Below are 15,877 nucleotides of genomic sequence, written 5' to 3'. Positions count from 1 at the left end.
GCTGCGCGGGGGGTGACACTATGTTAGAGTACATGTTACACTGACCCCCTCCCGCATGGCGGCGACGCCGACGGGCGCGAGGGGCTGGTCGGGCGGCGCGGGGGCGGGCGGGGGCTGCGCGGGGGGGTCGATGTCCATCTTGTTGAGCACCTTGTGGGACTGCGCCGCCTCCAGCTCCGTCACCTTGTTGCGTTCGAACACGCGCCCGTTGTTCACCACCTGCGGTACAAGGAGGGGAAGATGTAGCCTCGAATTATGTAGTCTAACTAAGAGGACATGAATAAGAAGATAGTGAATGTAATGAGTATGAGGGCTGACAAAGAGAAGAATCAAAAATCATAAGAATATTTTGCCGCTAACAATTCGCAATTCTGGTATAATCCTGCACGTTTCACTGTCATGTGATATAGTGCAATAAATAGTCAGTCCATGTAGCACACTGGTATTTAGATGTATCCGGCTAGACTGGAAACTGAACCCAACATGATGATATAGTGAAATTACCCTACCTTGACGTTCTTATCGTTGAGTATGGTGACGAGGTCACGCACGAAGCTGTTGTTGGGGAAGAGCTGGCGGTGCTTGCAGTGGATGTCCACCTCCAGGTGCTCCTCGGTGCCGTTCATCAGCGTGCGCATGATCTTCAGGATGAACTTGTTCTTCGTGCGCTTCTTGCTCGAGCGGCTGCGCTTGCGCCCGTGACGCTTGCGGTGCTTGCTCTGAGGAAACAATATTGCAAGTACGTATATAGAAAAGTCATGGCAATATAAATGATGTAAGGGGTAACAAATAAACAGTAAACTGTAAGTGCAACCGTGTATAGTGTAGAGTAGAACGTCAACTTTGGTCGATAACTTCCATGTAGGTATGCAGACATCACATATAGATTCTGTCAAATAACGATCGATAGTGTATGTTGTACGCAGCAGGCTATATCATATACTATATAAGTTGAAGTAAATGGTTAACAAGAAGCTATTAAGAAGAATATACATACATAAGCAATTTAGCATCATTAACATAAAAACGAAAAACATCAAAATTAATCTGTTTTGTATATGTGGATGACCTATTGATGCGACTTTTTTTGCTGGGACCTTTCTAGCCATAACACTAGGAAGCAGTGAAAGGTTGGTTTTGGGGAGCTGTCCGTTTGTAATTTTGACATGAGAATGCTAATTTAATTAGATTAATTCCTATTAATGATTTTGACTTTTATATCTTATCATATTTAAGAGGTTTGTTGTGAGTGTGAGTTTGTGTCCATGAGTACCTTGTGCGAGTGTCGCCGGACGGTGGCGTTGTCGCCGTCCTGGCGGCGCGTGTCCTCCAGCATGTTGTCGGCGCCGCCGTACGACAGCAGCGAGCGCGAGATGCGACTGTGTGACACAAACACTTGTGTACTACCTATATATCAACAATTAGCGGTTTGCCCTCTTTCTGTGAAACTACCCGCATCAAAATAAAATATCACTTGGGGCTTCCAAATAGTGACAGTGTTTCTTTAAAAGGTACGTCTTTGAATAAAGATCAATAAAAAAGATCCTGTTAATGTCATATGATTGACTAGTATTTGTAAGAACCAAAATAATCATTTCTGTCATGCCAATTAATTAATTTGGATTTATCCGAAGTAAAACATTATACGGGTATTTGTAAATAAGACTATACAATTTTCTTACCGTTGTCCTCGCAGTCTGTTCAGCCTCTTCTCTCGTTCAGGACCGAACCTCAATTCATCTGAAAACAATAGAGATACCGTTATAACTCCCGTCAGATACCAACAGAATACGATTTAAGAATGTACTAAAATTGGCAAGTTATTAGACTTAAAATAAACAGTTGCTGGGGAGTTAGTTGCGCCACTTCTTCTTCCCAGATAAAACACATAGGAAGTGGAGAAGTGCGGGCGTTTTGGGGTCTGTCTTGTCTGTTTTTTTGAAAAGTGCTGTTTTGCAGCCAAGTTTGAATAAATGAGTTTTGATTTTAATTTTGAGTAATCAAGTGGCTGATAAATGAACTAGCATAATTTGTATACATAGACGATATCATTGATACTTGGCGTTGTTCATACACTTTTTTTACAATTAAAATTATCGAATGGGAACTATCGATTACTGAAATAAATCCACAGATCGTTAATAACTATAGTGCTGTATTCCAAACATACTTGTGAATTCATATGTCACGACTTATAGGCTAACCACACACTTCATAAAAACAAAGACAAAAATCCACTAACTAGCATGAAAGTTATTATCCTCCGTATAATCGATGGTCCAGTACTGGTCCGCCGCGTCGGGCCGGCAGGGCGCCGCGCGCACGTCGCCCACGTCGGGCGGCGCGGCCAGGCACAGGCGCGAGCCCGCGTGCTGCAGCTGGCCGCTGCTGAGGCGCCGCCACTTCTGCTCGCGCCCCAGCCCGTGGCACGGCGTCATCACCACCGCGCGGGATGCTTCCGACGAACGCTCGTCCGCTGACATCCTGGTGTCAAATTAGAGGTGTTACGGAGTGTCTTAATACCCATAAAATGATATGAAGGTGATCTTGAAATCAGCCATGACAAAGTGAAAATGAGATGAAGACCAGACATTCAGCCGGGGCTGCGGGATTGTTCCAAAGAGTTACAGCGGCCCTGGTACATAAAAGGCCTACAACGAAACACGATGGATTTTTAGTCAGTAAAAGTCTGACACTTCCTCATGCTGCTAACCTACAGCGGGTCATTTGATGTTTTTTGCCTTCGATAAATAAGGTCAGACATTCAGTCGATGGTCACTTAGGGTCCTGGTATCAAGCTGCATCTGGTTAGACTGGAAGCTGCAGAGAGAGAGTCACCTGGCCGGCTGCACAGTGGCGCAGTTGAACTCGTCGCGTAGCTCGCCCGCGAGGGAGAAGGAGAAGTACTGCGTGGCCTGCAGGTCGGGGTGGCACGGGTAGCAGCCCAGTGGCGACGCCTCCGCCTCGCGCTGAAGTGTATCGATGCACATCTGTGTGGCTTCGTTCTTGAACCTGGCAAAACGAACAACAAATCTAACATAAATAATAATGGCATCTTGGCCCACTTCAGTCACAGCGGCTGTTCTAATATAGGGAGATCAGCCAGCTGCGCAAGACATGTTACAGTGTACGAGCATTTGCACAAACACAGGTGCACTCCCTATTCCTTCACTCTCATAGCGCAATGAGACAGCAATCCAACACGACCGGAGGATGCACGAGTGAATCAATCACCAACTTCCATACTCCGGGCTGTTTGTACGATTTCGACCGAGACCTCGTATGCAGCAGGGGCACTGAGACAACTAGACCTAGAATTGAGTGTGTGATTGACCTGACGCTGGCACTGACCTGCCGTATCCGTAGACGTCGCGCACGGGCACGAACTTCTCCTTGTAGATGTTGTCGAGGTACCACTGGAAGCTCTTGCACTTCAGCTTCTCGCGGAGGATCTTGCGGTGCGTCACGTCGCCTATCTTCGGGTTGTTCTGAGGACCAGGCGGGATGGGTTCAGAAATATCTTATGACTTCGAAGACACGATCTAAGTAGCAATTTCTACGTTTCATCTGCGTCCTGAATCAAAGACTTCATGCCTCCCGGTGCAAAAGGATCCTATGGCCTTCCTAGAGTCAAAGCTATGTCAATATGCAAACCACATTTTTTTTTTTTATGTCAGCCTTAAAAACACAATTGGTTTCACATTAACATTGTTCTTGACGCAAATGCGTAGTTTAAGTGTGGAATCTGTTTTAGATAATGTGATTTGATTGGAATGATCTCGTATGTATCAAAATGTATGGGATAGCTTGGTGTATAGCACTCACCCTGAGGTCGGGTCTGTGCAGGTAGAACAGTTCAGCGTACTCGTCCATCCACACCTCCGCCATCCGCGCCGTGTTTATTCCTGAAAGTTACAGCTCTATCGTCAGCTTAACTTAGCATTTCTAAAGCTTGCCAGTCTCCTTGCGCAATCTCGTCTGGAAGCTTTGCTTATGTTTCACAATAGTTAAAAAAACCTGTTAGCCAAAAACAACTGCTCATGCTTGAGGATTAAAAGTGCTAATGTACGTAACTACCTAAGTATGTAATAAATCACTAACCCCCATTGCAAGCATGGTGATTAACGGTCAATCCTTCTCTGTGTGAGAGGAGGCCACAGTACAGCAGTGCGACGATACAAAAACTGATGATAATGATGATGACGATAGAGTAAACAAGTGACACAAGGACTTACCGTGTGTATCCATATGAGCGGGCATGCCGTACGGATGGAAGCTGCGGAACACGTGACCCACGCGAGAGCAAGGGATGGTTTCTAGTGTGCCTCCGCCTGCAAGCGACGACAAACGTCAAGATAGACAAGTAGCATAGAGATGGCGGAAGGGACTTTGAAATAGACTTTTTTGTGGGAATTTGGGAAATCAAACTGATAATATCGTCGCATTCTTCATGATAACACTTAGGTTTTATTTGCAAGCATATCACACCCTCATTTCGGAAGTTACGTAAGTCCCGATGAAAACAGAGTGGTTTTGGTTATAAATCAAACTGAAACCGGCACTACAAAAGAAAGCAGTCAGCTCAGCAGTGATTCTCTTAACACGGGCGAACAAAAGCTCTATTCGTCCCAATTCCTCGTCTTACTCACACTGCCATATCCGGAAGGACATCTCGAGGTTCTCTCCGCCCCAGCCGCCCATCTGCTCGTCGTAGGCGCCCAGCTCCCAGAAGTACGAGCGGCTGATCGCGAACAACCCGCCCGCCATCGTGGGAGACCTGCAGGGGTGGGGAGCAATGCTACAAATTATATAATCCTATTAACGCGAAAGTTTTGTTTGTTCCTCATCCATGCAAAGATGACCGGATGGATGTTGATGAAACTTGACAGTGACTTAGCTTATACCTACATTAGAATAACATGAAGGCTACTTTTTATTTGGGTGAGGGAAGTAGTTCCCTCGGGATACGGGTGATACCGATGGAAGAAGAAGCTAATGTGGAACAAAAAGGTTGATTAAGAATTTAGCTCCTCTGCAGTTTTTAGGATCGGCTATTTGAAACTAGCCTTTAGTATTAAAACAATTTGGTGTAAATCTATATACTAACCATGTAGGCGCAATATCAGATCCTCTCCGCTTCTTCTCTCGTTCAGGCACATCCGTCCACGTGAAGTGGCCCATGAACGAGAACCCCCCCACCTACACCAGGAGTCGCATTAGTATTAGGTTATATATCGTCGCAGTCTTCACTAGTCAGGCACCGCGAGAACGAACCGTTGAAAACATAACTTTATTGTAAGTGAGTTTAGAGTTCAGATTTCAGACTATAGCCAGACCCCTTTGTGGCTAAGAATTTTTCGCGTATAAAACAAGAAATTGTCAGGGTCAATAAATACTTTGCTTTGACGCTAGGCTGACTAGTGGCTGTTAAACACGGGACGTGGACGTAACTAGAAATGGCACCACAAGCGACGCGTACCCGATAAAGCATTTCAAAGCGCGGTTTGCTAGGTAGTGCAAAGTGTGAAAGTGCAATTCTTATGAGTAAATGGTAAAGTTGGCAGAGGATACAATGTCCATTCTAGTTACGTCTTTTTCAATAGGGCATTATTTTGTTTGGATAAGTTTAGGAATAGAACTTACAAGGGATGAGGCTTAAAATAGAATAATAGGAGTCTCTCAATGATCTCTCTAATTCGTTCTGAAAGCTTCGTCCCTTATCGTTCACCCATCAAAACCAATTGAACAATTTAACCGAGCACTTGTGTGAAGTGCCCAGTTAAATCAACCAAGAACTAATTAAACTTTTATAATACATTGTGCAGACACTTCCATTGACCCGTTACAAACGCATGAAATTGAACATAGCGATAATAACCACTCAATGGAAGCATCTGCACGTAATCTAAATGATGTGAGTGGTGACATTACAGCAGTTAACAACCAAACGTTAGTACATACAACCCCCGCACCCGGCTCTGTCTACATTCCCAACAAGCGTGATGTTAGTGGCGAACTGCATAATATAGTAGATACAAAGTTTCATGTAGTAAAGATAGTTGCTAAATTGTACATGTGTAAGATTTTTATGTTAAGAGTAAGATTTGTAAGACGAGTTTAGAACTATTACAAGAATCCAGGTACAATAATATTGTTAAGTATACAAAAGAGGATTGAAAATAAATACCTAATAGTTAAGCTGACCGATCTCATCAGTTTGCCTTCTGAGAGTAACTTGTTACCTTGGAAACACTGCTTAAAATAATCTACTAATCCGAAAACCAAAATTTTAACGAACTCATAAGTCGGCTGATTTTACTGTAGATATTTCAGCTCCGACAGCCACTAATAAAACCTATGGAAAGTTATCAATGCAAGCATTAGCATATATGGAAATACATGTAACGAGTCCATCACCGAATGTTACTGAGCGCCGATCAGCAACGCCGACAACATCATCATCGACAATTATCAAGCATTTTAGTAATCATTCACATTCTTCATTTGTTAGTTGTTCACAAGCAGGATCATCATCATCCTGAGGTTAGTGATGTCAGACCGTCAGACCTGGAAGGTTTCAGAAGCCTCGTACTCGAAGGTGGTCTGATGGATGACGTCGATGATGGGTGTGAGCACGGAGTCACGCTTGTGCTTGACGCGCTCGAGCAGGGGCCGCAGCCAGTCGTGCGAGGCCTCGCAGTGCGAGTCGAGGAACACGAGCACGTCGCCCCGGGCCGCGCGGGCGCCTCGCAGCCGCGCGAGTGTGAGGCCCTGTCTGCAAGCCTCCAGGGTTATTCTTGCCCCAATCTTTTTATTCGCCTTAACAATAGCCTGATGGTATGTTTTTATAGATTGCTGTCACGTAAGTTTTGGTCGAAGGTATATGTTGTAAACTAAATATATTTGAAGTTTTATGTTTGTTATTGATGTCTGCCGTATATGCGTGATGTAAACGTGATTTTCTCGAAGTAAATACTTCTGCAATTGCGTCCTGCTATTATTTTAATTAGCGAAACTAATTTGTTTGGGAATGTACACAATAAACCCACAAACTTCAAGAAGTACCCGAGTGCATTCTTCAAACGCTTTACACACATCGTGCATTCATATGTATGAATATACCCAGTGTATGTAAACTAACACACACAGGTACACATCTTTGCATATAACATAATCAAACAAGATATAGGTGAAGAAATAAAAAACCCAAAATGATGAACCGCATCAATGTATGACGAAGATCAAAAGAATATCAGTGAACAGAATGAAAACCAAACAGTTGTGTTCAAAACATAAGTCAAGACTGATTCGTTCAGTCTCAAAATAAGAAAAATTAAAGAGTGCATATCACCCATGTGCATATGCCCATTATCACCCTCACACGCAAAATACGCGCTTTGTCGTGGAGTTGCGGAAACCAGCCCGAGTAATCTAATCTAATCTAAAGAGTGCATAAAAATAATTCCTGTGCAACCCAAGATTATACATAAGATCATCTGTAATCATCATTAATTGTGCGCATCAGAAATAAAACCCCAACAGAATCGTCATGATTTCAAGCAAGCCTCACAAGACCAAGTATTTCAATGCTCTAATCCACAATATTTTTGAACCTGATGACTAGTTCCTAAACTATCCAGCCTTTAGTTCGGTAGGACATAGTGATCGTACCATCGATGTTCCGACGAAAACAACGACAACAAGCAAAGTCGTCAATCTAAACATGAACAAAACTATTAGGCAACAAGCTGTTTCCCGGGAATTCTTTAACTATTTGATGTTTTCGTTACAATTGAGCTGCTTAATCTCTGTTTGATTTATATTTCTTTTGGGTTGTTACATGTTCCATTCTAACGTGTCACCCTGCAAAGTAGCGTTGTTGTTTTTATTTCGATTCAAGAGACCACTACTATCTTCCGAAACCCGAAAACTTTAAGTCGAAAACGAGAGTGTTTTGTAAGATTTCGAGTAAGTATAGAGTATAATGTTTAGTGTCCATTGTAGAGCAAACCAAAACCGCACAAACCAAACTCAAAGAAATGCAGATTGGAGTGATTGTGGCGACGCGACCCGTGTAGCCGATAGTAATACACGTTGCGCGGTAATGACATGATATGGCAAACATTGGCTACCGGCGTGTAGCAAACATTGGCATGGCGTATTCACACGTAGTCACAAACAGTTGGTCCTGTGACAGACTACCTACTGCAAGGAGCGGGATCTAGTCAGATTATACAACTCCAACTGAAACGGTACGATCATACCCAAATCATATCAAAAGAAGGTAATATTTAAACTCTTTGAAATCTTAGAAGAGTAATGCTTTGAATATTAAAATATACGGAAACTGATAAGAATTACAATTAGAGTTTCTTTATCGATCCCGCTAAAGTAGATTTGTAGCCTTAAGCATAGTTAATTGATTTTCTCGACAGTTTTATGCTTACGCGAGCATGAATCGAGATAAACGTTGATAATTCCAATCGCTTGAAATCTTTAATTGTTCAGTTATGATACAGGGCACGGATAGCAACACCAATGTTTGCCACAACACGCAAGCATTAACCTGAAAGACGCTGGTGTCGAGCACGCTGTAGAAGAAATTGTTGGACTCGATGACGTCAATGATGGGCACGACGACGGCGTGGGGGTCGTCCTTGATGGTCTGCAGCAGCGGCCGCAGCCAGTCGGGCTGCGCCTCGCAGTGCGAGTCCAGGAACACCAGCACGTCGCCGGCCGCGTAGCGCGCGCCCGCCAGCCGCGCGCGCGTCAGCCCCACGCTGCACACCACACATACGTCACCACGAGCTCGGACCGGAGCAGGTCATACATTACTAGGATATGTTCAGTGTAGGCATGGACTCATGTAGCTTAATGGTGAAGAGTAAGTAAGGAAATAAAGCTGGCCTCAAAAATGTAGTTAACCATGAAACTCGGGCGGTGTATCCTAACGTGACGTTAATCATCCGCTCTAAGAATTGCAGAAATCGATCCCCGGCGACTAATCCTAACAAGACACAGAAATGTGAGTGTTATACATTCACATAGACACATACAGAGCTCGCACCTGTTTAAAGACAAATTAGGAGGACAATGCAATTGAAACTTAATGACAAGAGGCATAAGGTTGAAAGACTAACGCCTATTCTACCTCGTCGCTCTCTAAGCTCATAGCGAAAAGGAAGTTCTCGTAAGAGATGACGTCGATGGCGGGCACGACGACGGCGTCGCGCTTGTCCTTGAGGCGCTGCAGCAGCGGTCGCAGCCAGTCGGCGACGGCCTCCGAGTGCGCGTCCAGGAACACCAGTGCGTCGGCGCTGGCGAGCCGAGCGCCCGCCAGACGAGCGCGGATCAGCCCTGTACTGCGTGAGCACAACTTAGGTCGTCGGTAGATGTATGTTGTTCTATTGTAAGCTATTGACTGGTCAGTGTTTAGGTTTCAATGAAAATGTCTACAGAATTGTTACATCTGTTATTTGAATTGTACATTATGTATTTGACAAAGGCATTTGACCGCATCTATAAATCTTCTAAATAAGAATGAATATAGCAACCTGGTATGGATTCCGTTGAGTCAGTTTATCCATAAATATGTAGTAAAGGATTCGTTAGCAAAAGCCTAGTATCCATCAAATCGCAATAATATTTTCAGGTATATTGCATGGAGCTCCACAAGGATCTATTTTGGGATCAATGACAATATACTTTTTGTAGTTAACGACAAACCTAATGCGATAGAGACACTAACAACGACATCTAACCCTCTGCAATAAACATACAGGTGTGTCGATAGAAGAAAAACTATAGAGGAACCAGGAACACAAAGAACATCAGAAAGGTAGAAACACAATATGTACATAGAACACATTGAACGATAGTCGTCGAACAAGCAACATAAGAACGAGATTGTACCGTTAATTTAGCACAAACAGCTAATAGTGACCCGGTACAACTTGAAATGGTAGACAATAACCCTTGAAGCTGCGGTGTTAGACCTAACACCGAAGGTATGTGACGATATCCTGAGCATATGAGGCACGACCACAGCAGTGCTGCTGGTCTTTATGCGATGGAGGAGAGGCCGCAGCCAGGAGTCGAGGAACACCAGGGTCTGTCCGCTGGAGTATGCGGCCCCGGCTACACGCGCTCGGATCAGACCTCTCCTGTACCATATAAAGGAACTACAAATATTGGAGTCTAGATTTTGAAACCTGAATCTTGTTTTTATCTTGTGTAAGTTGTTTTATGCCTCATGTTTTATGACAAGAACTTAATGCTTCTTTAGCTTAGCTTTAATGATATTAGGTTCTCATTTCATGTTATTTATTCCTTAGTGCTTTTATTTAATTTCTGCATACACTGTAATTGAAATTGTTTTTTTTTTAATAATAATTACCGTCCGGCCTTCACGGTAGAGTTTAATTATTTCCAAATGTTCCGAACATTGAGAATTACAAAATCTAATTTAAATCTCGTATTTCTTATTAATACATCGCATGGAAAAAAATATTTAATCGCTTTTGTTGGCATGTTGCAATTTACAGCTATAACTAACGTCATAATATTTGAATGGCTGCTTACTCAACGAAACACCCGACTTGAATAGATGATTCTTTCATACAAACAATGATCCCCTAGAATTGTGTATGTTTTTACCTATGTACCTATTATACGAAAAAACCACCAATTAATATAAACATTCATGATAAATAACAACAGAGATGAATCACAAGTGCTGACCTAAACACATCCTCCGAAAATACGTCATCATCAAGAAGAAAGCCATTCACATTAACATCATTAATGTCATGACACCACACACAAGTACCATGTCTATTGTTGTTAACAAAGGGAGCTCTGATTAGTGGACGGACATCAGCGTGACGGTGACAGGTGGGAGCTACCTGGTCATGCTTCCCGGTATCCTCGAAAAGGAAGTTAGATTCCTGTATGGTGTGTATGTCGGGGACGACGACGGCGTCTCGCTTCTTCTTGATGTGCTGCAGCAGCGGCCGCAGCCAGTCGAGGATTACTTCGCAGTGAGAGTCCAGGAATATGGCTACCTGGCCAGTGGCCACTTTGATGCCTGCCAGGCGAGCTCGAGTTATACCTGTCCTGGGTTGAACCATAGGCCCTTTATCAGATTTGGGAGCTTATAATTAGAAAGTGATTGCTAGTGTAAATAAAAGTCTAATGTTTAACAACCTCGTTTTTGGACGAGCAAAAATTGCTTATGTACGAACACCGCAGGAACTCTTTCTATTGTAGCGTAAAACAAAAATAATACATCCAGAAGAATGAAGACATAGCTCCAGATTTGTAAAGCTGTCACAAAAACAAGTATCACAAAAACTAGTTACAAACATAACCCTCATTCATTCAAATCCCATCCTTATCATTTGATATTTAGTTCTTTAGAAATAAGCTAGGTTAGCTCCAATACTGTCATACATTAACTATCCACAAATGAAATGTTTTGAGATTCGTGGAATTCATTGAAACAGAGTTTCCATTGAGAATTAGGAAGTGACACTGGATCTGTGTGTGACTCGAGGTTGTTAGTAAACACGCGACACGCGACTACTGTGACGCTTGAGAACCTAGTTTATGTGAATGAATCAAAGAAACACGTGTTAGTGATACGAACAATATTGGAAAACATCGTAGACACGGGTCTTTTGACAAAAGAAAGGTCTTATTCGGAAATACCGTGTTAACATGAACAATAAAAACATATTGAATCTCCGTTAAACCTATTAGGACATCCAAAAGTCGTGACCGGTGCACTCTCACTGCGTCAATAACACCTCGAAACGCACTTATCCCCGTAAAAAAAAAACTCCATGAAGCACAAAGTCAAAATTGGCAATTGTTTCAATCAGAACTTGTAACAGGAGTTACTAGGGAGTCAGAGAACAACCATAAAGCCTGGTGTCTTGGCAGTGTCCTTGTATCAGAGCTTTTAGATAGGATTTACTCACGTCAGTTATGACATGAGGTAAATAAACTAAAGCTCAATTTGTTTTCCTGTAGCTATAGACGGACATTTAGATTTGTGTAAAATATGGTATTGTGTGTTTAAGGATAAGCCTAAGTTTTGACTTAATTTATGATTTTAGTAGTAAGCAGACAAACATAACATGTAACAGATATATGAAGTTCACATGGACGTGAAATAGTCAAGGAGAATGAAGTTCACGAAATCATTAGTAGAGGAGGAATATGCGAGGAAGAATATACAAGTTATACTATCGTTAGTAGACATGTGTCGACTACACAACTGCTAAACAATGATAATACTTTACTTACAATGACTATTTGCTCTGCGACTGATGACTGACTACCCCCACGAACTACGTTACTGTCAACTTGACGAAATCTACTGAAACTGTCGACTACATTACTGTATTATCATGATGACTGCGCTGTATCTACTGGGATTACAGTACTACTTGTACCTAGACATCGCAATGGAAGCTGAACAACGCGTTAGACACATTCGGCAACAGAATGGTTGCAGGAGACCTGCTCAGTTGCGGCGCGTGCTAGAGATCGGTCTAGTTGACATTAACCAGTAAGCATTGCTGAACTTTTGATTCTCTCGGAAAAGGTACTATGAGAAGCGACTCAAATATTTTCAATGAGAGTAGTTTCCTCTGTCAGCCAGACCGCTCCCTGCACATGCACGTCGCGAACTAGTTCCTGAGGTTCCCTGCACCTATGGTACCGCCGAATCACCTCGAATTCGCGAGGGTCCCCCGGCTGATAGGTAAAGTCCTCCTTCTCAATGACGTCAATGAGCGGAGTGACCACGTGCTTCTTGCTCTGCTTGATGCGGTGCAGCAGGGGCCGCAGCCAGTCGCGCAGGGCCTCGCAGTGGGCGTCCAGGAACACCAGCACGTCTCCCACTGCGGCCCTGCTGCCCGCCATCCTGGCTTGGGTCAGACCTATCCTGGGTGTTGTACGACGTTTTAGTGAAACGCATTGCTTGACCTTGTGAATAGTTACTGTCAGATGACCTTTTTTGTATATGTAGATGATTTGTTTTCATTTTGTGGTCTTAGTTCAGTTTTATTGATTATGTGTCATGTGGTCATTATTGCGAGTCTCCGTACATTTTGACAAGACGTTTTTTCCCGCCCGTTTCCACCCCTTGATAAATAACTTACGTAGTGTTTGTTTGTTGTTCAGAGTCACGCGACCGATGTTTTAACGACTGCACTTGAGCAATAAAGATCATGCTACTTGCTTGCTGTAAATATATCAACAACTGATGTGACATATTAAAAGTGGGTTACGAATGTTATGATGACCTATTGATGTCATGTTATATACGTCATAATGAATACCTATTCACGTGAAACTGCTCAGAATTTAGGGTCAGAAGTAAAACAATATCATTGTTTACCATTTCTATCGACTCTCCATTGAAGTATTGATGAAATTAGTTACTACCCAGGGTTCATTGTCCTTTCAGATGTTTTAATGATTGTTGATGACATAGATGTGATGTAATTCTGACTTCAACATCTGAACTTTGGCTGCGCAATAGTAAACACGCATAATTGCCATCATTTTGGAAACCATTTTGAAAGACAATCATAGGTTTGCTGTGCCTACACCGACGTGATCTATCGAAAGACCTGTATGGTCTACAGGACAGACAGGCTTCTCTATTTGATGAATAGTCAGGTGATATCTGCTGGGGTACTTCTGTCTGTACCTATGGTAAAAATAAACAAACATCCACTATTAGTTTTAGGGACCAAACTCATTTGTACACATTTTGTTAACTTGAGACAAGCGTCCCGTGGCTACATGGTTTACCGATGATACGATACATCTAAGATAGAAAGCCTGCTTCATTGACGTTTAATCTAGCAGCTGAACACAAAATATTATAAATCAAGTAAGAACATACCCCATAGGCTTTTAGACAAGTTTACTTTTTTTCCTGTCGGTAAGTAAGAGACTATAATATTTATCTGCAAATCGCCTCTACTTCGTATTATGCAACCAAATCACGACTATAGCCTAAAAGACTTTGGTACTATGTAACAAATGAGTATGGTCCCTGCGACAGTAATGCCGGACTCACCGGTCGGGCAGGCGCAGGATGCGGATGAGGTCGGGCGGCAGGCGCGTGCGCACGTAGTGGGAGAGCTTCCCCTTCAGCTCCGGCAGCGTCGAGTTGTCGTCCACCAGGATGATCTCCTTCAGGTACACGAACGGAGAGTTCGGGTCCTGGCCCGGGTAGCCTGGTGGAGTTGGTAGGTGGCTTAAATATATATGTATAGATAGCTGTAGGCGTTTCAATGTCAATAATGAAAAAGCTAGAAACCCGGGTGTGAAACATACAGACACGCAAATGATGAATTTTATTTAGGTATATAGTAACACTTGATGTGGTAAGGCTCATTTACCAGACAGCCAAACAGCAGTAATTTACAAACCACACTCATTCAGGAATCAAATCTAAGATAGAATGCTCAGTGACCCTAATTGTGACCACTGCCGTCTGTGTTAGTAGCATTACATAATCAAATATATGTATGTATGTGTTTTGAAGATATGAGAAGTATATCTTAGACACCAATGACTGATCAAACGGCGAAGGAAACCATCTCGAGGAAACCGGGACTGCAAAGTTTGAAATCAGCAACCCGCATTGAGCGCACGTGGTGATTAACGCTCAATCCTTATGTGTAAGAGGAGGCCGCAGCCCAGCAATCTATACTAATATTATAAAGCTGAAGACTTTGCTTGAACGCTCTAATCTCAGGGACTACTAGTCAGATTTGAAAAATCCTTTCAGTGTTAGATAGCCCGAGGAAGTATCGAGGAAGGGTCAAGGGTACTTTTTATCCGGGTTCGTGCCGAGGTTCCCACGGGATGCGGTTTCAACCGCAGAAGCTAGTGAGACATTAAAAAGGCTGATGCCGATCCTTGCTGCAAACTCACCCGCGACAGTCTGCCGTCCAGTGTTCCTGTCGATGAAGTTGGCGCGGCTGTACCAGGGCTGGTCGCGGCGCGCGGAGTTCACCACGCTCCAGATGGTGCGCACCACCACGGAGTACGGCTCGTTGTGGAAGATCAGGATTACCGACGCCGACGGCAGCTCCGCGTCGTATGTCACGCGCTTGCATGCGGGGTTGCGGAAATCTGTCCACAATGGATAGTATATATTAATAGGTACATATAAGTAATTTGTCAATCACTGCATAGTATAAAACAAAAATCTCTTTTTCTGTCCCTATATCTCTTTGTACGCTTATATCCTCAAAACTACGCAACCGATTTTCATGGGGTATTTGTTAAAAGGGTGATTGAAGATGAAGGTTTATATCCATTAAATTGTGGTGCAATACTGATATCCCGTGCGAAGCCGGGTTGGTATAGGAAGAAGAAAGAAAGAAAGAAACGGTCACGGCGGCTGTTCTCATATAAGGAGATCAGCCAGCTGCGCAGGACATAATTAGATTATAGGGCACAAGCATTTGACACAGGTGCACTCTCTGTTCCCCCACTCTCATGATCTTCAGGGGCGACAATCCGATATCACCGAACAGAGAGAATATATTTAGCAGAGGGAGAGTGCTCTCCAAAGCACGGTGGGTTTGTCAATGCCCAACTTCCAGACATTTCTATGAAAATTCTAAGACTGTAAGGAGGACCTTGAATCCACGGACGACATTCCTATCGCAACGCTTATCAAGTGCACAGAAAAGCAATGTACTGCAACGTAAACAAAACTGCTGAATACGTAACTGATTAAAAACACATGAACTTGGATGTAGCGGCCTTACAGTCTAGTCGAACACTTGTAACTACTGAGTACTACATAGCTACTGTATCGACGGCCATTTCATTTATATTT

The 15,877-nt window shown here is 43.2% G+C and overlaps 1 protein-coding gene across 1 annotated transcript in view; it reads right to left on the bottom strand.

Moving 5' to 3' along the window:
• LOC124643194 overlaps positions 1-15,877 on the bottom strand; it is a 29,315-nt gene that overhangs the window by 9,524 nt on the left and 3,914 nt on the right. Inside the window, exons 2-15 of the mRNA XM_047182075.1 lie at positions 14,962-15,162; positions 14,099-14,258; positions 8,567-8,780; positions 5,108-5,199; positions 4,650-4,777; positions 4,236-4,331; positions 3,826-3,905; positions 3,352-3,488; positions 2,839-3,012; positions 2,243-2,484; positions 1,683-1,740; positions 1,274-1,379; positions 510-719; positions 46-219 (exon numbers count right to left, since the gene is read on the bottom strand). Of these exons, the coding sequence (XP_047038031.1) occupies positions 46-219; positions 510-719; positions 1,274-1,379; positions 1,683-1,740; positions 2,243-2,484; positions 2,839-3,012; positions 3,352-3,488; positions 3,826-3,905; positions 4,236-4,331; positions 4,650-4,777; positions 5,108-5,199; positions 8,567-8,780; positions 14,099-14,258; positions 14,962-15,162 (2,072 nt within the window). The remainder of the gene's footprint in view (positions 1-45; positions 220-509; positions 720-1,273; positions 1,380-1,682; positions 1,741-2,242; positions 2,485-2,838; positions 3,013-3,351; positions 3,489-3,825; positions 3,906-4,235; positions 4,332-4,649; positions 4,778-5,107; positions 5,200-8,566; positions 8,781-14,098; positions 14,259-14,961; positions 15,163-15,877) is intronic.

The sequence above is a fragment of the Helicoverpa zea genome, chromosome 27, assembly GCF_022581195.2.
Source record: "Helicoverpa zea isolate HzStark_Cry1AcR chromosome 27, ilHelZeax1.1, whole genome shotgun sequence".
NCBI lineage: Eukaryota > Metazoa > Arthropoda > Insecta > Lepidoptera > Noctuidae > Helicoverpa > Helicoverpa zea.
The sequence above is the reverse complement of the archived record's forward strand: the minus strand, read 5'-3'. Positions and strand labels throughout refer to the sequence as shown.